Genomic DNA, 22,291 nt, shown 5'->3' on the forward strand with positions numbered 1-22,291 from the left:
GCAGGAGATGTTTCCGGGCTGGTGCCGAGGCTGTGCACTCACATGCTAATTCTGAGCAGGCTCCTCCAGCAGCGTGTTCCTGCACCGCGGGGAAGCAGCGGGGCTGGCTAATTGATTGCAGTTTCGCCAGCGGCACGGGCTGCTCGCCTCTAATACAGAGCAGACCCGGAGGAAGCCCACCGCCGTGCCCCTCCTCGTTAATTAGTCCTTGCTACCGCACACAGCCGTGCCGAAGCTGGAGGAAAGCATGCGGTTTCTCTTGTTAGCACCCGGCAGGCTGTTATTCTCTTCCACGTGCAAGCTTGCATTTTGGGGACACTCAGGCAGTGGCTTGAAAGGAGCTCACTGCAAGCCTGGAGCTGGTTTTCCCCCCAGCTGGAGCTGATTTGGGCATCATTGGCTTGAGGACAGCTGAGGGCTGGGAGCGTGCAGCCTGTAATTTGGCTGCTCTTCCTTCCCTGCTCCTAAAAGTGGGCAGCTGGGAGAGAGCTGGAAGCGTTGGACCTCAGGAACCGCTCTGCTCAGTTCCTGGGATGCAATGCACCTCTTTCCCTTCACCGAGATGAGGAGGGGCTGTGCAGCCACCAAGGAGGGTACTCAAGGCCTGGCTTTGCCCTTGCAAGTGTGGGAAAGCAGCACACGGCCCTGGTTGCTCTCTTTTGGCAGCATGGAATCGCGTGGTTTCTCCCATTTTTGTTTTTGGCTGCACTGTCTGAGTTGTCCTTCTTGCTGGGGTGGAAGGTGATGGAGAGGCTCCTCCTCGTGCTCCCAGCACATCTCCCATCCTGCAGGATTTCCTCACGCTGGTACCAGTTGGGAGCTGGACTGGGCAGCATTGGAGTGCAAAGGATCACAGAATCACTCGGGTTGGAAGAGCCTTCTCAGATCCCCAACCCCAGCCCACCCCACCGTGCCCATCCCCACGTTCCTCAGTGTCACATCCCCATGGCTCTGGGACACCTCTGTGTGTCCCACCAGCTCCCTGGGCAGCTGTGCTGTGCATCACTGCTCTTTGGAGTTTTTCCTCATCCCCAACCTGACCATCTCCTGGTGCAACTTAATGCCATCACCCCTCATCCTATCGTAGCTATCTGGGAACAACTATGAGACCGACACCTCTGGGTGACCCCAGTGCTCCCTGTGCAGCTGTGCTGTGCATCACTGCTGTTTCGGGGAGGAATTTTTTCCTAGATAGCCACAAAGCTGTGCAGATTCAGGCGTTGTTGACCTCCTGGTGGGAAGGAGCTGCCCAGCTTTGTTTCTCACACCCAACCTCTGCTCTCCCCCCCCCCCCGGCAGGTCACAGACCAGCTCCCCGGGGTTTTGACGCTGGATTGGGATCGTTTTAACTAAAGATGGAAACACTGGAGTCCGAATTGACCTGCCCAATCTGTCTGGAGTTATTCGAAGATCCTCTGCTTCTGCCCTGCGCCCACAGCCTGTGCTTCAGCTGCGCCCACCGCATCCTGCTGTCCGGCTGCTCCTCCGGCGAGAGCATCGAGCCCCTCAGCGCCTTCCAGTGCCCCACCTGCCGCTATGTCATCTCCCTCAACCACCGCGGCCTGGAGGGCCTCAAGAGGAATGTGACGCTGCAAAACATCATCGACCGCTTCCAGAAGGCGTCGCTCAGCGGCCCCAACTCCCCCAGCGAGAGCCGCCGCGATCGGCCCTACCGCCCCAACCCCACCATGTCGGTGAGCGGCGAGAGGATCGCCTGCCAGTTCTGCGAGCAGGACCCGCCGAGGGATGCCGTCAAGACGTGCATCACCTGCGAGGTGTCCTACTGTGACCGCTGCCTGCGGGCCACGCACCCCAACAAGAAGCCCTTCACCAGCCACCGGCTGGTGGAACCCGTGCCCGACGCGCACTTCCGAGGTCTCACCTGCCTGGAGCACGAGAACGAGAAGGTGAACATGTACTGCGTGGCTGACGACCAGCTCATCTGTGCCTTATGTAAACTGGTGGGGAGGCACCGGGATCACCAAGTGGCGTCGCTCAGCGATCGCTTCGAGAAGCTCAAGGTAAGGGTAGCTGGTGGCTGGGGTGCGTTGGGGACCCGCGTGGCGTCTCTGAGGTGGGGGTTGGAGCTTTTGGGCTCCTCCAGGTTCTGCGTTTCCGGGGCTGCTTTGCTGGTGAGAGGCTCTGCTGCTCATCGGCTTACTTGGATGTGGATGGAGAGAGTGGGGAGCGTGCCCGTGCTCAGCAAATGGCTCGGAAATAGGGGTGCTCCGTTGGCATCGCTGGCCTGAAAAAGGATGTGGCTTAGCAGCGGGTTCCCCACGGCAAAACTTCGTGCTTAGATGAGAGATGAGATGGAGCTGAAGGGATCCTCACTGCAAGAAAGACACTGAGGCACTGGAGTGTGCACAGAGAAGGGCAAGGAGCTGCGAGAGTCTGGAGCACCAGCCCTATGGGGAGTCGCAGAGGGAGCTGGGATCATTCGGTTTGGAGAAGGAGAGGCTTGGGAGAGAGCTCATGGTGCTCTCCATCTCCCCAGAAGGATGTTATAGTGATGTGTGGTCAGTCTCACAGTTGTTGTTCCCAGATAGCTATGATGGAATGAGAGGGGATGGAATGAGAGGGGATGGCATTAAGTTGCACCAGGAGATGGTCAGGTTGGGTGTTAGGAAAAACTTCATAGAGCAGTGATGCACAGCTGCCCAGGGAGTGGTGGGGTCACCGTTCCTGGAGGTGCTTCAGAATCGTGGGGATGTGACACTGAGGGACGTGGGGATGGGCATGGTGGGGTGGGCTGGGACTTGATGGCTTGGACTTGGTGATTTCGAGCTCTTTTCTGACCTGAATGATTTTGTGAGTGAGGCAGAAGGAGGCAGAGATGGAGCTTCCCCTCTCCTGCCCCAGCACCCCAAACTGCTCCTCTGTCCTTCGGCCTCCTGCAGGACATCTGGCAGTGAGCGGTGCCACCTCCAGCGTGGTGTTGTCCCATCCTCACACCCACGAGCTGCAGAAAGGGTGGTTTTGTGGTAGTTTTCCAGCCCTCCTCACTTCACCCTGTGCCTTGTATCGATCCACAGCGAATCCCCGCTTCCCTGCTCACAGAGAGCAAACTTCAGGCAGCCCTCTGGGGTGCTGCAGGCTTCATTTCTATGCAGCGCCTGTGCTGGGGCTGGGTACCATGTGAGCCCGTGTGGATGATGTTTGACCTATATAAAGTTAGAAATCCCTCTCTGTCCCCCACACGTTCTCTGTGAGTCTACAAAATGGCCTAAATTCTCTCTCTTTTTTTTTAATACTGGAAAAAAACAGAGCTGGTCCCATCCGGGGTCACAACGATGGGGCTGCGCCTGCTGTTGTGTTCCAGTTGCAGCCCTTCTCCAGCACTTCTTCCTCAGTCCCTTCTCCCATAGTGTTCTGGGCTTGTGCTGCCCCAGAAGTGCTTTTCTTGGCTCATTCCCTCGTTAATCCCTCAGACAACATCGATTTTAGTGCTCTCACGTTTCCTGAGGGCAGAAGAAATGCTTCCATCACTTGCAAAAATGGAGATGACTTCTTCCGCGCGCTCTGGGTTGATTAGAAAAGGGAAGAACAAAGCTTTCTCTCCAGGCATCCGTCTTCCTAGGCGGAGAGTTTCCCACGAGCTGCTTCCCAGGCAGGTTTCCCACCTGCACTTCCCAGAACCTCCCAGCTCTGTGCTGGTGACGCAGCCCCTCCATGTGCCTCACCTCCATGTCCCCCCTCTCAGCGCCAGCGCAGCGCTCCTCACTTCAGAACATTCTTTTTCCATGAGGAAACGTCTCAATTAGCAAATTGGAAACCTTAGAAAGGAAGGTCCGTGGATGTTTGCGTGCAATAGGACCCTGGGACAGGAGTTAAAGCCCTTTTAATATTTCCCCATCGCGTCGGCGAGCCAAGCAGGCTCATGTGAAGGCAAAAGGCCTGACGAGCTAAGCTGCCGCTCCAACCAAATCCATGCACGTTGCCAGAACACCCCCCCTCCATGTTTAAATAACAGTCTTAAGTGATTCTGGATGAGAAGGGAAGCGCTCCTCTGCTATAAACATTCCCCTGTGCCGCTCATCCAGCATGGGTGGATTCCTTGCTCCCTGGCAGAGAAGCAGCTCTGCTGGCACGGTGCTCCGGCAGCCTCCTGTTCCCCCTTTCCCTCTCGCAGGTGGGAATTGCCCAGGTGAGGAGTGTTTGGGGATGGATGTGGGATGTGAGCATCCAGCCAGGGCTGTGGGATGGCTCCGGGGTAACCCTGGTCCAGCAGAAAGTTTCCTTCCCTAAGGCAGGCTGGTGGGTCGCTGCTTTACCCCTTGCAGTGCGAGGAGGGAATGGGAGAACTGCATTTTGAAATGCAAAGCTGCATCTCTGCCTGCTCAGCCGAGCTGAGAGGGCTGAGGGTTTTGCTGCCTGCGTGAATGCCAAATGAACTGCAGTGCAAGCTCTGTCCACGCTGGCAGAAACGCCTCATCCGAGTTGCACTCTGCTGGGGCCGCAGATAAATCTCCGAGTGTAATGGACTGCAAAGCATGGCAAATCAAACTGTGCTGACCGGCGCTTCTGCGTGGCTTTAAGCATGCTGACGCTCAATGGTTGGTTTTGAAACTAAGCGATGCGTGGTGGAAACTTCTTCCTTTTGTTGCTCTTTGCTCTGTAGTTGCTGCAGGGCTCTGGTTGACGCGGCGTGGCTGCAGTGTGGTCAGCAGTGCGCAGCCCCTGGCTGGGCAGCAGCTGTGCTTTTCTTGTGCTCTTCTTTGGGTGCCTTGTCCAACGCCACGGGATCGATTCTGAGCCAAGCTTTGACACCACAGTCAATCTTTGCAGCTGCCTTTAGTCCTCATCTGTTCACAGCCTCAGTCTATAGCCCTGACCGTGCTTGGGCCCGTTGCTTTTTATGGAGATGCTTGTGGTCCTCTGCCCACCTGATGCTCTGCAGCCTCACAGGAGCTGCCCTGCAGCCCAGCTGCCCGCAGCTTTCATCGTGCTGCTCCAGCTAGCAATGCCTTCCAGATTTATTATCATTATTATTATTGCATGTGTGTGATGGAAACTTGGAGCAAGTGACTGTAATTTGTCCAAAGCACCGTGCATTCTGCACACCTCTTTAGTGGGGGTTCTTTGTTGGATCCCAAAACACTGCAGTTCTGCATGCTGAAACCAGGACCTGGGCATCTCCAAAATGCCCACGTGCCATTGAAAGGCATTTTAGGACCCACTTCTACTCCCTTTAAGGTGTGTTCTGTTTCTATTATTCCGTGCATCCCCAACTCTGCATGTTTACACCACACTGCTTGCCCAGGGCGCATTGCTTTTGGGTGCTGTTCCTGCTCCACCAGTTTGTGGAAGGCATCTCTCTGCCCTGCCTCCTGCAGCTCTCCCTGCACACAGCTCTGCTCCCAGCAGACGGGCAGCACTGCACACATGGGATGCTGTGAGTGGCCCAAACCTGCAGGCTCACTGCTGACTTTCCCCATGGTGTTAGGGGTGGGAGCAGCCCACCTGCTCACCTCACCAGCTGTAAAATCAGCACTAGAAATGAAATTAAAAGCAGGGTTGGGGAGGTGACAGCATGCAGGATTTGCTGTGTGAGCTCTGGAGGCTCTACAGCAGGGGTTTGCAGGAAAAGGGGTTTTGTGCCACTGTTTTGCTTCTCCTTCTGCCCCACTCCTTTTGCAGGAGCCGGGTTGGGAGCAGCTCTCATTGCTGCTGCTGAGATTTCTATCGATCGGCGTGCTGGAAATAGCCCCAAAAATTCAAATAAAGTAACACTTTCAGTCCTGCTCTTTGCTCCAAGAGGAGCAGCAAGCCATCTCCCACCACGCTTTGTGCTTCCAGTGCGTTATGAGCTTGACTGAAGCTGGAGAAATGCACTGCATGAGTCCCTGTGCTGCACAGCTGGTGTGCGGGGCAGTGATGGGCAGCACAGGGCCCTTCAGAGGGCGGTGGGATGGGAGGAATGAGGGCAAAGAGCCTCTGCTTGGTGCTGAGCGTGGGGCTTCTGTGCCTGGGGCCTGAGGGACGTGCTCTCGCTTGCACGGTGTGACTCACTGAGATTGCTGCTTCATTATGATTTACCGTGCTGCCATGGGGCTAAACTGCATTTTGTGTGCGTGTGGTTTGGTTTTTTAATTTTCCTTTTCCCGCATGCGTTCAGGAGCTGAGAGCAGGGTCGTTGCTGGCACTGCTGTGAGTCCTGGCGGAGCGCAGGGAAGCATCACTGGCGCAGATGCCAGCTCTGGTGCGCTGCGTGCACACACAGAGCCAGCTTTGCTTGGGATGCTTTCCTCCAGGTCCAAGCTGGAGATGCAAAGCCTTGCCATTGGCTTTTTTTGGCATGTGAGATGCCAGAATGATTTTTTGGTGTGATGAAGATGCGGGTTTAGGGTCTCTCTTGAGCCAAATGGTCATTTCCCATTGCATCCAGCTGGGGCACCTGCATCCATGGCAGTGTGGTGTTGCTTGAATTTGCCAAAAACACCCATGTGATGTGTGCTGCAGGCACGTGCTTAGCCGTGGAGCACGGGTTGCATGAAGATGCAAAGCTTTCCTGGCTTCTTTGCCCTGCAATGGGAAAAGGGATCAGTGCGTGCCCTCGTGTCTGGTGTAGCTCCTCGTCTGTAGCAATGGTCACTCTTCCTCTGATCCTCTGTGGGTCAGAAGGACCTGGAACCAGCACTGAGTGTTGGATGCCTTGATTTCCCTCCCAGAGATCCCATTTATGGGCAGGGGGTTGGAATTTTTTATTGAGTTATTGCAAATGAAATGAGTGGAAGAGCGGTCAGGCAGTGGAATGGGAGGTGGTGGAGTCACCGACCCTGGAGGTGTTCAAGGAACATTTGGATTTGCGTTGAGGGTTGTGGTTTAGTGAGAGCTATTGGTGCTGGGTGGATGGTTGGAATGGATGATCTCGTAGGTCTTTTCCAACCTTGGTGTTTCTGTGATTAATGCTCCTTCCCTGGAAGCACTCAAAGCCAGGCTGGATGGATGGGGCTGTGAGCAGTGGCAATTAGTTGTGTGGGAGCAGGATGAGAAAGTGATGGCCGTAAGTTGCACCATGGGAGGGTTGGATGTTGGGAAATGTTTCTTTTCCAAAATAGCAGTGATGCAGCAGCACAGGGAGCGATGGGGAGGTGCTCCAAAACAGAGGGGATGTGGCATTGAGGGTGGTGGTGGTGAAGAACATGGCGGGGTGGGTTGGGGATCTGAGAGGGCTTTTCCAGCCTTAATGATTCTATGATTAATAGGCGATGGGGAAGCCCTTCTCAGGCCCCATGCACAGGCTGGGGGTATGGAACGTGCAGAATTTCCTGCTCATAGGGGCTTTGCCAGGCGAAGATTTGTGCAGCAGAGCAGGAAGCACGTTGCATCTCCAGTTACACAACGTTTTCCCTTGGCAGAACGTTGGGTTTATGGCCTTTGGGGAATGCTTTCTTGCTCCAACCCCCAACGTTCTTGGTGTTTGATGTGTGCCAATGGGCTTATGGGAGGAGAGCCTTGGAAAGCACGCATCCTGCTCAGGAGTAACGGGGTGGATGGCAGCCATGGCCCCCAGGTCAAGCAGCAGCCCCATGGGCTGTCCCCCCCTTTGGGTCTCAGTCCCCCTGCTGTTCTGCACAGCTCTGTCGAGTTGCTTTGCACGTGGAATGATGATCAAGCACTGCAAAAATAACGAGAGCCATAATAATGAAGGAAGGGATTTAAGTGCATGCAAAGTCCAGCATTGGCTTTGGCGGCCTCCTGTGCTGGGTGGGGGCATGATGTCTGTCAAACAGGCTTACGTGGGAGATGATGAGTTGAGCAGTTCAATTTTCTATTTCTGGACAAGGGGAATAATCTCTAATACATAATACTTCTTCCTTGCTGGAACAAGTCTGTGCCAGTCCTCGAGCTGCAGCCCTGCAGTTTTTCAAGCCAGCTTTGGTTCCCATCAGCCCTAATTTTCGTTGCATCCAGCCCTTGTCATGGGATGGAACAGCTTCTTGTTTTCCTTTTGTCACCAGATTTATTAGCAGTTCAGCTGCTTTCATGCTACAGTTTTCTTTCTCACATCTCTCTGGAGGCTTCAGACTGGAATTCCCCATTGCTGCTCCTCGGTTCCCGCTTAGCGCCGCTTTTCCTCTCCTGCTGCTGCTCTGCAGTCCAAACTCTTGCAGGGCAAACTCAACACGGGCGTTTTCCTCCCCGGCACAGCACGTCTGTTTCCTGAAACAACTGCAAGCTGTTCTCATTTCAAGGCTTCTGTCTGACGGTAGCTGCAGGGGTGTGGGGCTGAGCTTCCGCTGCTTTGGTTCTGCCTGAATAGGGTTTGCTTGGGAAAATGAGAGTGGTCCCACCTTCCAAACGAAGCATGCCCAGCTGGGGGTTGCCAGGGCTTTGCCCAAAGGTGGGACAATACCCCCAGCTGGTTGATCTTGGCTGTTTTGTTGCCTTTTCCCCAAAACTCACAGCACTGACCCCACGGCATCGCCCTCAGCTCTCCATTCCCGGTTATGTTATGGTTATGGTTCCTGCCATTCCTGCCCCGCGTGGGTGCTGCTTACTATTCAGGATGTGTTTCATTCTGGGGCCTCATGAATATGCAGAGCGTTGCATTCGCACGGCTCACTTCGTTAGGCTGGGGAAGGCACTGCTCCTGTTGGCTGCGCTCAGCCGTTCCCTGCGCATCCGCTCGCTGAGAGGACGTGTCCTGGGAGTTTCAGGGTCTTTCAGCAATTTGGAGGCTGGCTGATGTGCATGGGGATTTCTCAGCAGGCTCCAAGTCATGCTCTGAGATGCTGCATATTGCTGTTGTTGTCACATTAAGCCCTTAAATAGGCGTGCAGGTGTTATTAGTGATTTTACCGTGACGCCTGGCATGTTGCTTTTTGGGTTTGTTTAGAGGAAAAAACTTGTAGTATCCTGTCAGCGGAATGGGCCTTGTGTAGAAACACATAGACCATAGCAGGGTGTGTGCTGATCAAAACCCCTCTGTGCTGGGACTGGAAAAGGACCTCAGGACCATGAGGTTGGAGAGCTGCAGAGCTCCTGCTCTGATCTTTCCTGCAGGGCAGCGCTTCCAGTTCTGCCTTTCTGCACACACCTTGTTTTGGTGGTTCCGAGGAGATGGGGAAAGCAGAGCCTCCTCGGCTGGCTTCCAGGCCTACAAAATCTTGCACCCTGTTGCTTTGCAGAGCTCCTGTTTCGTGGGTGGCTGCAGTGGGAGAGCCCTGTCCTCATGGGATGTCCTGGCTGCGTGGTGCGGGTGACGGCATTGAGCTGGCACCGTGCTGCTCTACAGCATGGAGCAAAATAGTCACCACAAATGAAGAGCAGAGATGTTTCTGATCAGCTCCATCTTTATGCATTGGGGGTCCCTTCGGATGCTTCCAGTTGCATTCCTTTAATATGGGATGTGGTCCTGCCCAAATAGTGCTCCTGGGATGGGATATCTGGTGCCATCACCGCTGTCCCATCAGCCTGGGGCAAGCAGGGCTTCCCCCACCGTGCCCTGTGGACACACACGGGGTGCTGCAGCGGCGAGGGCTGAGTTGGAGCATTAAATGCTCTTACCAATACATGATTTTTTTCCCCCCTGGGAAGCCTGTTGGGAGCCCCCCGTGCTCGTATGGGCATTGCTGATTTATGGGGTGCACCCACGGGCTGTGCGCAGGAAGGCGTGTGTCCTGCACGGCGTGCCAAAGCAATAAATCCAGATTCCTTCCGTGCTGCTCGGATGGAAGGGGCTTTTGGGAACCGAACATCTGGCATCTGGAGGGGTCCAAGAGCAAACGTGCATGGGATGTCCTTTTGTGTGTGCTGTTTAATGGGGATGGTTTGGAAATAAAGGTCAGGGGCGAAAGAGAGCGCTGCACTGCAGCTCTGCGTCCTGGGTTTGTGGTGGGGAAAGCTGAGGAGATCCAAAGTCTGATGTAATAAGCCTCAAGAAATGACCCCCGTTGGCCTCCTGGGAATGAATTCTGTCCTGTCCGTGCGCTGATGAAGGGGATGTTTTAATGAGCTTCAGGGTAGCAGGGTAAAGAGTGTCTGCAGCGCGGTGTTAACAAGACGGAAAGCTCTTTGCAATGCGTGTTGGTAAACGCTCGTCTTAAAATAACTGACCCTGAGTACTTCCATACTGCTGCAGTGCTGGGAGAGCAGGGTTGGGATTAGCAGTGGGTGGAGGCTGCTGGGTTTATTGGGTGTGAAAGAGGAGAGCTGGACCTCCTTAGGCAGCGGCTGCAGGCGGTGCTTCGGGCAGTGCTGGGGAAGCTGGAGTTCTGCAGTGGGGTCTGGAGATGCTCTATGGGGCCCATAACTCAGTGAAACCCTCAGGGTGCTCTGCAGGTCCCCATTTCTTTCCAGCCACGCGTAGCTTCTGCAAAAATTTCTTAGCAGAAGCTTCTCACTCTTAGTTCCTCCATGGGAACCCAAGCGAGTTGGGAAACAGAGCTTAGAGATGGCAATGGGGGAACAGAGAAGCCAGGATGGAGGGTGCCTGCCTAGGGCTGTGCCTGCAGCCTGAACCACTGACAGCTGTGAGGTGAGGACGGGTGAGAAGGGGATTTCTGTGCCTGTGGGATGCAGAGGTGCAGCACCATCCATCCCTTTGCACGTGGTGCTCCCAAGGCTTGGGTGAAGTTCTTTCATGGAAATAAAACCCAAAAAAAAACCCCGGCCAGTTGGCTAGGCATACAGCACAAGCCAGCTGGCAGGAGCAGTGCTGGACTCCCAGCATAGGGCTGGTTTCTGGGCTGGTTCCCTGCAGCTGGCCTGGGAAGCAGTCGTGCAGCTGAAATGGGTTCCCAGAGAGCAGTGCTGGCTCAGCTGTTTCCCCATGCAGTGCTTTGATCCGATGAGCAGAGGGGCTGTGAAGTCTTCACCTCCACAGAACTGGGGAGCTGGGGATCAGGGGATGCTGTTAGGGCTGCTTGTGGCTCTGGGATTTGGGTCATGCCTTGAGCAAGGACACCAAGGACAGGGCTGGGCTCCGGGAGATTTGCCCTCCCCAAAGCCTCTGTTGCCTTTGGGAGACTTTTGAGCGGGGAAAGAACTCGCTCATTGCCTAGATTGCTCTGTTTCACTTCTTCAGGCTGTAGGTATGAGTGCTGTTGCAGTCCCCTTTCCTTTGTGTGCCAGCTGGACGCTGCAGCCCCCAAATTGTGGCTCAGCCTCAAACCTTTCATAGAGTTGTACCATGGTTTGGCTTGGAAGGGACTGGTGCTGGGGCCGGCTCCATCCGCAGGGCAGTGAGTCTCCTGAGCTCTCAGCTGTGTGGGGAAGACCTATTGATTCCCTTGACCTGCCTTTCAGATGGAGCTGTCAGCACTGGGGCCGAACATGATGTGCTGTTAATGATTTGCTGTCCCAACTCTTTGTCTCAGCATCAGCTCGCTCACCTCTCTGGAGGTGAGGCAGAGGTCACAGCTCTGGGAGGGCACAGGGGGGACAGGATGCTGTCTGCAGCTTTGGATCACATGCCAGCTCCAGAAAACAGCAAGCAATGGCACAGAGGGGCTGTGTGGGTGATCTTTGGGGTGCTCTCCATCCACGTGTCTCCGGGCAGCATTGAACCCAGCGTTCTCATAGTGCACAGTCTCACAGCCTTTCTGTTCCTCGTGGGGTTTTGGCATTCCTGGTGCTCCCCTGACTGCATCACAGCACATCCCTCCCCAGCAGAGGAGCAACTTGTGCTCATGGGCTCATTTCTTCATAGCAGAGATGAGGCACGTGCCCTGGGGATTTGTCTGTGCACATCATGCTGCCTCTGCTTGCTAATAGACGGCCAGCCGAGATGCCCTCACCTCCAGAGCTTGGGGTGGCACAGCCCCGTGGGGCAGCTCAGCCATGCTAGGAGGGCTCTGAGCCCATTCACCCTCCCACCTAACAGCGCTCCTTTCTCAAAGCTGCGATTTTTGTTTTTATTTTTTCATTTGACAGTGTTTCTTGTCAGCCCCAGCAGGAAACGTGTTTGGGACCAGTTGGGAAACAGAAGGGGGGAAAAAAAAAAAAAAAGAAAAAAAAAAAGAAATGTACCAGAAGGTTTTTTTGTTTCTTTGATCTATTTCTTCTTATTTTTTATCCTCACAGAAGCGCAGCGAGAGGAGGAGTGCTCTCCTGCAGCGTGTTTGCTGTGCTCTGGGCAGCAGAGGATGGCACCAGCTGTGCTTTGGGGGTGAGCGTGGGTCCTAGGCAGATGTTGAGGTGTTCCAATCAGGCTTAATTAGTGCCCCGCACACGTGCGTTGGTGCCACACAGCAGCTTGTGGGACAGTAAATCACTGCGCTCCTGTAGGGGCGCCCCAGCATCTCACTGTTTGTCTCAATGGAAAGCTTGCAGTGTGGAGGTGGTCGCTCCTGCTCTCTCCCTTTGCTCGTGGTGTGGGATGGTTTATCCTGAAGCTGCTCTCTGTGCCATCCCATACAACCCAAACCCAACGTGCTGCTGTTGCTCCCACCTGGCACAGAGCGGCCGGTGCTGCAGGATGTGCTGATGGCAACGCAAAGCAGACACAGAGCGGGGCTCTTGCTGTCCAGACAGCTGCTGGCACCATCCAGAAGGGGTTTGCGACTCTGGGTTTTGCTGCTTTGGGTCTCCCCTTTGCTGCTGCACAAGCACAATTGCTCTGGAGCAGCTCCGGGTGAAGAGCTCTTTCTCTTTCTCAGCTTGTAGAGCTGCTCAGCTGAAAGCCATGATGTACCCGTGCCTTCCCAGGGGCTGTTTTGGGCACAGGCTCTCCCTCTGGGCTTTGCTTGAGCTTCAGAGCTCAGCACTCACAGCTGAAGTGCTGCATCTTCCAGCAGAAGACATTCCTCGATGATGGGATCGCAGTCGTTATCCTCACTCCTAGCCTGCCATCCCCTCTCCTCCCTGTTTGCATCCTGCATTCTCATGCTTTATCTTCTTACCCCCACATTTTGCCCTTTTACCCCCACGTTTCAGCCATTCCTGCAGCTTCTCTGCAGATGCTGGCTGGAAGGCGCATCCTACGGAGAGCGACGTTTGCTGAGTGCTGGAGTGAGGGGCTTTGCAGGGCAGCACCCCACTGCCACAAGCAGTGCCTTTCTTGGTGTTTTTGGAAACATTTTTTGAATGTAGAGGTATAAGGGGACAGTGCTATGCACAGGGCCAGGCCTGGAGGTGGCAACAGCTGTTGGGTTTGTGCGCTTTGGCCCCTTTCCTTTACTCCTGAAGGAGCCTCTCCCCTCAGAAAAACAAAGCACTAGCTGCAGGGAAAAAAGGGCAAAATGGGTTTTTGGGTTTCCCTTGTAAGTTATCTTTGTTTAACCTTGGGTAATCCTTCCTGGCCAGCTGAGGGCCGTGTCACACCTCCAGCATCCGCCGGCGGGGGTTATTTAGCACTCAGTGCCTGCTTCTCTGAACATTGTACCACATCTCCAGTGAAGAATCCAAATAAAATGCTAATGGCTCTGGTTTCAATGCCCGTGACAAGGCCTCTCATGGAAGATGTATGTTTGCAGACAGCCTTGCCAACACATATATTAGCAGCGTCAGAGGGAACAAAAAGTTCCCCTTCGCAAAGATGAGCTTGGTGAAGCAAGATGAGGAGACCGGGGGGGAGAAACGGAGGAGAGAAAAGGAAACCAGAGAAAGGTTTTCTCTTTGTGGAGGCCTCTGCCAGGAAGATCAATGTGGTGGTTTTGTTATTGTGTCCTCGACACCGCTGCATTTTGAAAGGAGCCTTTGGAGTCGCTTGGGAATGTGCAGGAAGGGAGCTGGGAGGGGGCAGGGAGCACACGGGCCGTGCCAGCATTGCCTTAATGTAATGCACTGCTACGTGGCTTGGGGTGGGATGTAGCATTAGGGTGCCCTGTGGCCCCCAGCCCTGATCCCCACCCGTATCCCACTGCAGTCATCCCTCTGGTTAGGATCTGCCCTGTGCCGGCGCTCCTGCACTCCCACCCCTCACGAGAGAGCTGCTTCCAGTGGGGCTTTCTGCTTGCGCTGTTGGATGGGAGAGTGCCCCATCTTTCAGAAAGGATTTAAAAGAAAAATGAAGCCTTGATACTTTGGGGTTTTGCAGGTTTAGGAGCTGGGAACAGCCAGTGTTGGAATTCCAATAACCACAACGTTCTGGCTCCGTCTCCACGTGGGAAGGCTATGGGTGGCCCTATGCCCTCTTCCACCCTGGGTACCCCCTGGGTCTCTGTGGACTGGGGGGCTCATGGGTCAGCCCAGAGGACAACAAGGGACTGGCCACCGGCACAGGCAGCTGTGGGAAGCACAGCCCAGGGATGAGCAGTGATATGGATGAAGCTGGGGCTGCGCTGTGCAGAACTTGGGACTGGGCTCCCTGCTGCAGGGCTCACAGCAAACAACCAGCAGTGAGCAGGGAGCAGCACGGAGCCTTTGTTTGTTTTCTGAAGCGCTCGGTGTTTTGCAGCCAGCCTCGTGACCGGCCCAGCTCTGACTCACAGCTTGGCACCCGCTGCATCCGCACGCTGTCTGCCCGTCCATCCACTGCAAGCAAAGCGTGAGCTTTGGGCTGCGGTGCTGTGCTCCCCTCTCTGTCTTGCTCTGGTTTTGCAAAGGAAGCGTTCCCTGGATTGCAGCGATCTGCAGCTTGCTAGAGATCAACTCTAGGAGCAGCTAAGTTTGCAGAGGGCGATGCTGCGGGATGCAGCGGGAGCGCAGCGCTGTGATTTGCATTCTGCCCAGCGCAGCTACGTGTCAGCTCAGCAAAAACAAAGGGAGGTGCTGTCATTTGCTTTCTATTCATTTCCACCCAGGCCTGGTTTTCATTGAAACGATAGGAGCCAAGCGGCGCTGGAAAAACATCGCTCTTGAAGCTGCCGACTCGCCAAGCAATAAAAAAAAGAAGTCTGTTTTTGAGCTGGTGTGTCCTGCAGAACAAGCAGGGCGTGCTCCGTGCCGTGCTGCCTGCAGCAGAGCACTGCAGCACGCTCAGCAGCTGCAGCTCAGGGCTGTGCTAACCCTGCCGTGCCATCCCAGCAGAACTCTTGGGAATGAGCTGGAGGAAGGCAGAGGTGATTGCTTTGCAAAGAGGGGGAGACAGAAGTCGGGTTTCTAAAGGAAATAACCAAGATTTTGAGGGCAATGCATAGGGCAGGTGTGAGCAGCCTGAGCACCAGCCCTGGTGATGCCCACCCTCACATCCCATGCGTTGTGTGGGGAGTTTGTGGGGTTTTTTTTGTTGGGTTTAGCGTTTCGTTGGCTTTTGCAGCCTCGAAACAACAACAAAAAAGCAGCAGAGGGAAAAGGCGTGCAAAAGGCACAGGGTTCTGCTGCTGCTCTGTCTGCACAAGGAGTTAAAGAAGTCAGTTTGCCCCGAGGCTGAGTTTGTGCTGTGAGTCTATCTCAACATCTCCCTCTCCGGTTTAACAGTCTCGCTGCGGCGCGGAGCGTAACCAACAGATCAGCCAAAATCAGCCCATCCCGCTCGGCGCCTTGTCTGCTTCCAAGAGAAACTCGAGGGTTCTCCTCCTCCTTTGCAAGCAGCAGGACAGGAGCTGCTGCTGGCTTTCCCATGGCTGTGGCCCCAGCAACCAGGTGCTGGGTGGAGGCTGGAGCATCCTCACAAGCACGCTGCTGGAGCATCCCCAAGCCAGCGCAGCTGGAGCACTCCTGCTGGAGAGGGATAGAGCGCACGGTGAATCCCCCAGGAATCCTGACCGTGACTTTCAAGCACTGGGGAGGTGGAAAAGTTTCCGTGTGCAGCTCACAAGGAGGAATTTGGGCTGCGTTGCTCCTTCCTTGGTGAATGCCTGATGTCGGGGCTGCGCGGTGAAGCAGAGAAGTGAAAACGCTTCCCTGTAAGCACTTACAGCACGTCTCACTGTTTGTCTTCAGGTTATTAAAAGAGAAGGCAGTTGGCTCTGTTTCCTTCCAACGAGCTGTTCAATAGAGCGATTTAAATCTAAAGCAAACACAACTGTGAGGGCTGAGCGGTGACAGAGGCTCTGAGAACATCTCAGCCACCCTCGGGGTGTTGGAGCACGCTGAGATTGGGGGCTGCGCTGCTCAGCGCTGGGTTTGCCATGCAGCCTTACTGCCCTGGGCTCTGGCTCTGCTGCAGCACTGCTGGAGGGAGCGAGGCTCCAATGCAGCAGGCTCTGGGGTGTGAGGGGAGGATGGTGCGTGGGTGAGGTGGTGCATGGAAGAGTTTGGTGCGAGGGGAGTTGTCTCAGGTGCAAAGGAAGGACAGCGCGGGTGGAGGATGGTGCGTGGAGGAGATGGGATGAGGAGTTCTCTCCAGTGCGTGGGGAGGACTCTGCAAGGGGAGGACAGTGCGTGAAGAAGACAGCGTTTGGAGCAAACTGTGCTTGGAACCCTCTGCGGTGCGTGGGGCACGGGGAGAATGGTGCAAGGAGAGGGCAGTGCATGGGGAGGACAATGCAAAGGGAGGATGGTGCATGGATGTTGCAAGGGGAGTCCTCTTCAGTGCAAGGGGAAGACAGTGTGTGGAAAGGATGGTGCACAGAAAGGATGGAGCATGGAAAGGATGGTGCACAGAAAGGATGGAGCACAGAAAGGATGGTGCACAGAAAGGATGGAGCACAGAAAGGATGGTGCACAGAAAGGATGGAGCACGGAAAGGATGGTGCACAGAAAGGATGGAGCACAGAAAGGATGGAGCACAGAAAGGATGGAGCACGGAAGGGATGGAGCACGGAAGGGATGGAGCACGGAAAGGATGGAGCACGGAAAGGATGGAGCACGGAAGGGATGGAGCACAGAAAGGATGGAGCACAGAAAGGATGGTGCACAGAGGAGACATGCAGTCTGTGGCTGGCAGGGTGTCAGTGGGCAGCTCTGGCTGTCCCAAGCAGGACTGAGCCTTGCTGAGGGATGAATGAAGCCCTCAGGGCCGTTCTGCTGCTCCCTGTGTTGGCCTTAGTGCCCACTGACAAACAGTGGCAAGGTTTGGGGATGCCTTTCCAAGAGTGATCGTGATGTTTTGTGACAATTAATCAGGCTATTTATATCGCTGTAATTAGCTACGTTATTAATATTATCAAGGCACCACAGTGCTAATTATATGTCTGCTTAACATGTGCTATCAGTGCTGTTTAAAATCCAATGTAATTCTGCTTGACATTATCCCTTCCATTAGTGTTATTTGTTGTGTGCTGCGGAAGATAATGCAGTGCCTCTGATCATGGCAGTGCTGATGCCACTAGCTGTCCCCACGTGCTTTTGAGAATGATGCCACTGAGTGATGCTGCTGTCCTGGGGATGCTGTGCTCTCCATCTTTGGGGTCCCCTGCCCATCAGGGGCTGCTTTGGAAGGAGGGGGAAATCCTGCCCGTGTGAATAAAGGAAGTAGGGCTCTGCACTGGGCTCGTAGGGTTCCTGTGCGTTTTTGCCCCATCAAGAGCTTTAATATGTAATATTTGAGAAGAAATACGTGTGAGGAGCCTGGCTTTAAGGAAACTTTCCCTTCCCTTTTTCCCTTCGCAGAGCTTCTCCTCTCCCAGCCGAGCTGGTGTGGGACATGACACTGACATTTTATGGCCAAGATGGAGGCCATCCTCAGCCATTGGTTGTTCTTTTTGGGAACTGCATCCGGCCACGTGCATCCCGCAAACATCTGTTGGTCTTTTCCAACCTTAATGACTCTGTGATTCTATCCCTTTCCTGCAGCCAGGCTGCGGCACTCTGGCATCCTCCTGCTGCCCGAGGAGGCTGCAACCAAGGGAAAAAACCCTTGCATATCAGGGCAGGAATTGAGGTGTGTGTTGTCTGCATCCCTCCCCTCAGCCTGCTCTCCCATTGCACCGTGAGGCGGAGGAAACAGCTCATGGATGTGTGCAGGAGTTGGAGCAATGGGGGATTGAAAGCCAGCTGCTGCAGTGCTTGATTGTCTCGTTTGATCCTGCAGGCTGGGAGCTGAGCTGTTTCAGGGCACGCTGAGCAGGGAGGCTCTGAAGAGCAGCTCGGTTGTGTTATCCATCTGCAGGCAGCTCAGTGTCCCTGCACAGCACGAGGTGCTGCAGGAGAGGGGGGGGGTTCAGAAAATGGGGCAGAAAGGGGTCAAGAGGAACTCAGGGTTGAGATTTAAATGTCTTTATTGATGTATTTGAGTGTATAAAGGGAGCTTATGGACAGAATGGAGAGCGACGTTGTACGTGATAGGACTGGTTGGGTATCTGGGACAATTTCTTCTCCGTAAGAGTGGTCAGGTGATGGAATGGGCTGCCCAGGGAGGCGGTGGTCACCAACACTGGAGGTGTTGATGGGATGTTTAGGTTGTGGTATTGAGGGACGTGGGTTAGTGGGGGAATATTGGGGGCAGGTGGATGGTTGGGTTGGGTGATCTTGGAGGTCATTTCCTACTGTGGGGATTCTATGATTCCAGGACGAGGGGGAATGGCTTTAAACTAAAAGGAAGGAGGTTTAGGCTGGAGACAAGGAGGAAATTCTTCATTCTGGGAGCAGCGAGGCCCTGCACTGCTACACATGGGTGCCTCATCCCTGCAGGTGCCTGAGGCCATGGGTGGGCTGTGAATGGGTGGGGGGCACCCAGCCCATGGATCAGGGCTTCCTTTTGGGGCTTCTCATTGAGCTCCTCGGTGTGAAGCTGCCTTTCTGTCCATCCTTGGGGACTGAAGGCTGTCGTCCCTCCTCAAGGCCGCCCTTCAGAATCCCCCCCTCACCATCCTCATTTGCTCCCAGCTGTTCAGGCTGTTGCTGACCTGGCTGTGCAGCCCTGCTGCCTGCAGTCGTGTCCCAGCCTCACAGAACACGCGACCTGGAGAACAAACCGCCTGGAGATGCACCTTACGCTTTTATTACCGATTAATATTTCAGATTAAAAGCTTGTTCTGCACTATTTTGGCTTGGTATCACTAAACGATGGGACGTGGTCATAGCACAAGTCAGGCCCCCCCCCCAAATTGATTTCCTCGCTGTCATTTGCCATCGACCTCTGACGCGGTATCTTTCTGATCTCTGCAGAATTCAGTCCAATTTCTGCAATGATTTGAAATGCAGGAGCTTTAGCTTCGCTTTGAAGCTAATTTTGTACTTGTAATTCAAAGCATATCACCCCCTTTGGTCAGGTGCAAATTCTACTCCTAATTCATTTCATGCGTTTCGTATTCTGGTTTTGAAAAGCTGCATTTCAATGCTGCTCTGCGGATCAGGCACTGTGTGCTACAGGTGCCATCCTGAGCATTTGGCGTTGCAGATTTTCCTCGTTGCATGTTCAGATTTGGTGTTTCAGCCCTTTAAAAGCCACCATTCGTTTGGAAAATTGAAAGATGTCGTGTGATTTCAAGATTCAAGCCATGCACTGCGCCTTGCAAAATGGCCACTGGGTGATTTTGTACCATCTTTGGGTGCAGACCTTTGAGACTCAGGCAAGAGCCTGCTATGATTTTATATGCTTACCTATTACAACTTCTGCTGAGGAAGGAATCACAGGCGCTGTGTTATTAATCATTCAGTCGTGAAAATGAAATAGGTATGCTAATGTATTCCTGTACAACTGCATTCTCCAGTTTCAAGAGGGTAAATGCAAGCGTGCTTCTGCCTAATGAAGCTCTCATGGCTGTGAATCACACTGAGATCCTCAGGAGGTGGGGGTGAAGGGAGGAGCAGCTCTGGAAGTCACCAGCAAAGTGCTGGGAAGAACCCAAATTATGCTGGTGGAACTCCATGGTCTCCCTCTGTCCGATCTGGAGCTTCAGCTCTCCAAGTGGTTTAATCACAGCCTTACAGACCAGTGCCTGCTCTAACAACGCATCCCTTTCCCTTTCCCTTTCCCTTTCCCTTTCCCTTTCCCTTTCCCTTTCCCTTTCCCTTTCCCTTTCCCTTTCCCTTTCCCTTTCCCTTTCCCTTCCCCTTCCCCTTCCCCTTCCCTTTCCCTTTCCCTTCCCCCTTCTCCCTTCTCCCTTCTCCCTTCTCCCTTCTCCCTTCTATTCCCTTCCCTTTCCTTTTTCTTCCCCTCTCCCCTCCTTCGTCTTATCTCTCTTTCTCCTTTCCTCTTCCTCTTCCCTCCCCTCCTCTCCCCTTTCCCTTCCCCTTTCTCTCCCCCTTCCCCTTCCCTTTCCTTTTTTCTTCTCTTTTCTCAAGGTCAGGTTTTTTTTTCTGTTGCTCCTAATTAGTGCTATGAGTTCCTTGCTCTTCTGTTAACATTCCTGTGCTCTCCATCACGGTTCTGCCTTCCACCACGATTGCACCTTTCATCCCAGTTATATTTTGCCTTTTCTCTCCTCCAAGTTTGAACCCTTTAGGACCAGCCCTGCCCATGTCCCCCACTGCTGAAGCCATCGAGATCCCCCTGTGCTATTCCATTTGTCCCTTTGTAGATTCCCCACAGTTCCTCCTTGAGTTTTCTCCTCGTGGCTTTGTTATTCCCAATGTTCCCTATCCCTGTTTGTCAAGCTTTTTGCCCTGCAAACCCCATCAGTGCATGAGCCCCTCACACAGCCTTAGCAATGTTTTTAAGGGCTCTTCATAGCCATGCCATTATCTGCAGCGAGCCTCGTTAACGTAATTGCGCTGTCATTAGTGAGCCCACGAGGACTTGGCATTCTCTGCAGCTGGTTTCCACCCACCTGCCCTTACTTTTTTAGCAGGGCAACTTCTAAGTCATGCCTTGTCTCTTCCTACCGTGTATTCATACCCATCCTTCAAAGAGCGCATCTCCCGTCCCACCAGTGCCTTATTCCTCGAGGTTATACATATTTATGGGGATGAAGCTGTGTTGTCTTCCTCCTATGCTTTGAAAGGAGCTTTGTTCGCTTTTGGCTTCAAAGCCAGCAGCAGCATGGTGCTGCTAGCAAAGCCCCGCTCCTATTTCATGGCTGACAGTCCTTCCTCAGCTGTAAAGCAGCGCTGCTTTCTCAGGATCTGATCTATTGCTCAGCTTTGTCCTCTGGCTGTTCCTTTGCATTCAGCAGAGGGCCTCCAAAGGCTCGGTGCGTTCTGGTCTCTAATCCCTTTCCCATGTCCGAGATTGTTAATCCATATTATGGCTGTGATTTGCTGTCCCTTGACGTTTCTGCCTTCCAAGGATGGGCTGCCAGGGCTGCTGCACGGCTCAACCGGCATGGCTGGGTCCAGCGGAGAGCATCCATCCTGCTGTGCTGAGCTGTCACACTGCACTGCTGGGACACGGTGCACTGAGCCCTTGGCCTCAGGTGTCCTGAAAGTACCCAAGGACACAAACCCTCTATCTCTGGTGCATCTTCCAGCAGCATCAACTCCAAGAGGTGAAATTCCTGTTCCCTTGCAACTCTTGCTCTGGGGAGGGTGTGCAGTACGTCGCTTGGTTGGAAGGTCCCCTTCTTTTTGCTGGTTTTGCAGGGGTATATTCCTGATGGAAGAGGAGTTCTATGGAACTATTCTAAGCATGCACAAACTGCCTTCTATTTTCCCAATTTTGAATTGATCAGCACGGGTTCAGTCTTCCCAGCCTGGATTCCTTTGCTGGCTATGTCTGCATCCGAGTCAACCCTTCCTCATCCAATGGAGGGCCGTGCTTTGAAAGCACATTTTCCTTATTACTTCTTGACCTCTCAGATCCCCAACCCAACCCCAGCCCACCCCACCGTGCCCATCCTCGTATCCTTCAGTGCCACATCCCCATGGTTCAGGAGCACACCCAGGGATGGTGACCCCAGCACTGCCTGGACAGGTCAGGACGGGTCATTCCCACCCTTCTCCATGTTAGAATGGGTCAGAAGTGAAAGAAAACGCTCATTTCAAGCTGCTAAAAAACCCACAGTTGGGCAAAACCTTCTCTTTAGCATGCTGTCCTTGCACAGAGGGCTCCCAGCATCACCCCTTGCTCCCTGTGCTGGGTTTGAAGAAAGTGAGGAGAAATTATTCATTAGTAGTACATTTCTGGAAAAAGGCATCGCTTGGAGCGACGGAAACCTTTTCTTTCCGCTCTGCCTTTTCAAAGCAACAAATAAAAGCAGCAGAAGGTAAACAAATAAGCTCAGGCCTCACCGTGGCTTGGGAATTTTTACATCAAATGTAGCAAATTTAATAAGATGTCTGAAAAACGCATCCTTTTAGGTTGAAAAGCACACAGGCTGAACTGGGGAGCGAAGTCTTTCGGCGTGTATTTAAGTAGGACAGCTTAAACAACCCGATCGTGGCAGCATGGCTTCAGGAATAAAAACGGGCTTGTCACAGTCAGGATGAATTTAATAAAATATTTAAACAATTTTCAACAGTGCTGCGGTGATACAGAAAAAAAAAAACCCTGATATTATCCAGTAGTAGAAGAATCGCTTTGAAAAGATTAAAGAGTGTAAACATAGAAGGACCTAAATAAACCCCATGCGCTTTGGTGCTGTTGGATGAATGTTTGTCAGGGGAGCCTGGTAGAGCCTCGTTAACTCCCTCGTTAGCA

At 53.6% G+C, this 22,291-nt stretch overlaps 1 protein-coding gene across 2 annotated transcripts in view; it reads left to right on the forward strand.

The window, feature by feature from the left end:
- Positions 1-1,355: 1,355 nt before the first annotated feature.
- Positions 1,356-22,291, forward strand: part of MID2 (midline 2) — a gene marked incomplete at both ends in the record, with an annotated part of 40,655 nt that continues 19,719 nt past the window's right edge. For both annotated transcript variants that reach the window (XM_079541706.1, XM_079541707.1), the window contains one exon: positions 1,356-2,021. In XM_079541706.1, coding sequence (XP_079397832.1) covers positions 1,356-2,021 — 666 coding nt within the window. The remainder of the gene's footprint in view (positions 2,022-22,291) is intronic.

Source organism: Tetrao urogallus, assembly GCF_951394365.1.
Source record: "Tetrao urogallus genome assembly, chromosome: 13".
In the NCBI taxonomy this organism is placed as follows: Eukaryota; Metazoa; Chordata; class Aves; order Galliformes; family Phasianidae; genus Tetrao; species Tetrao urogallus.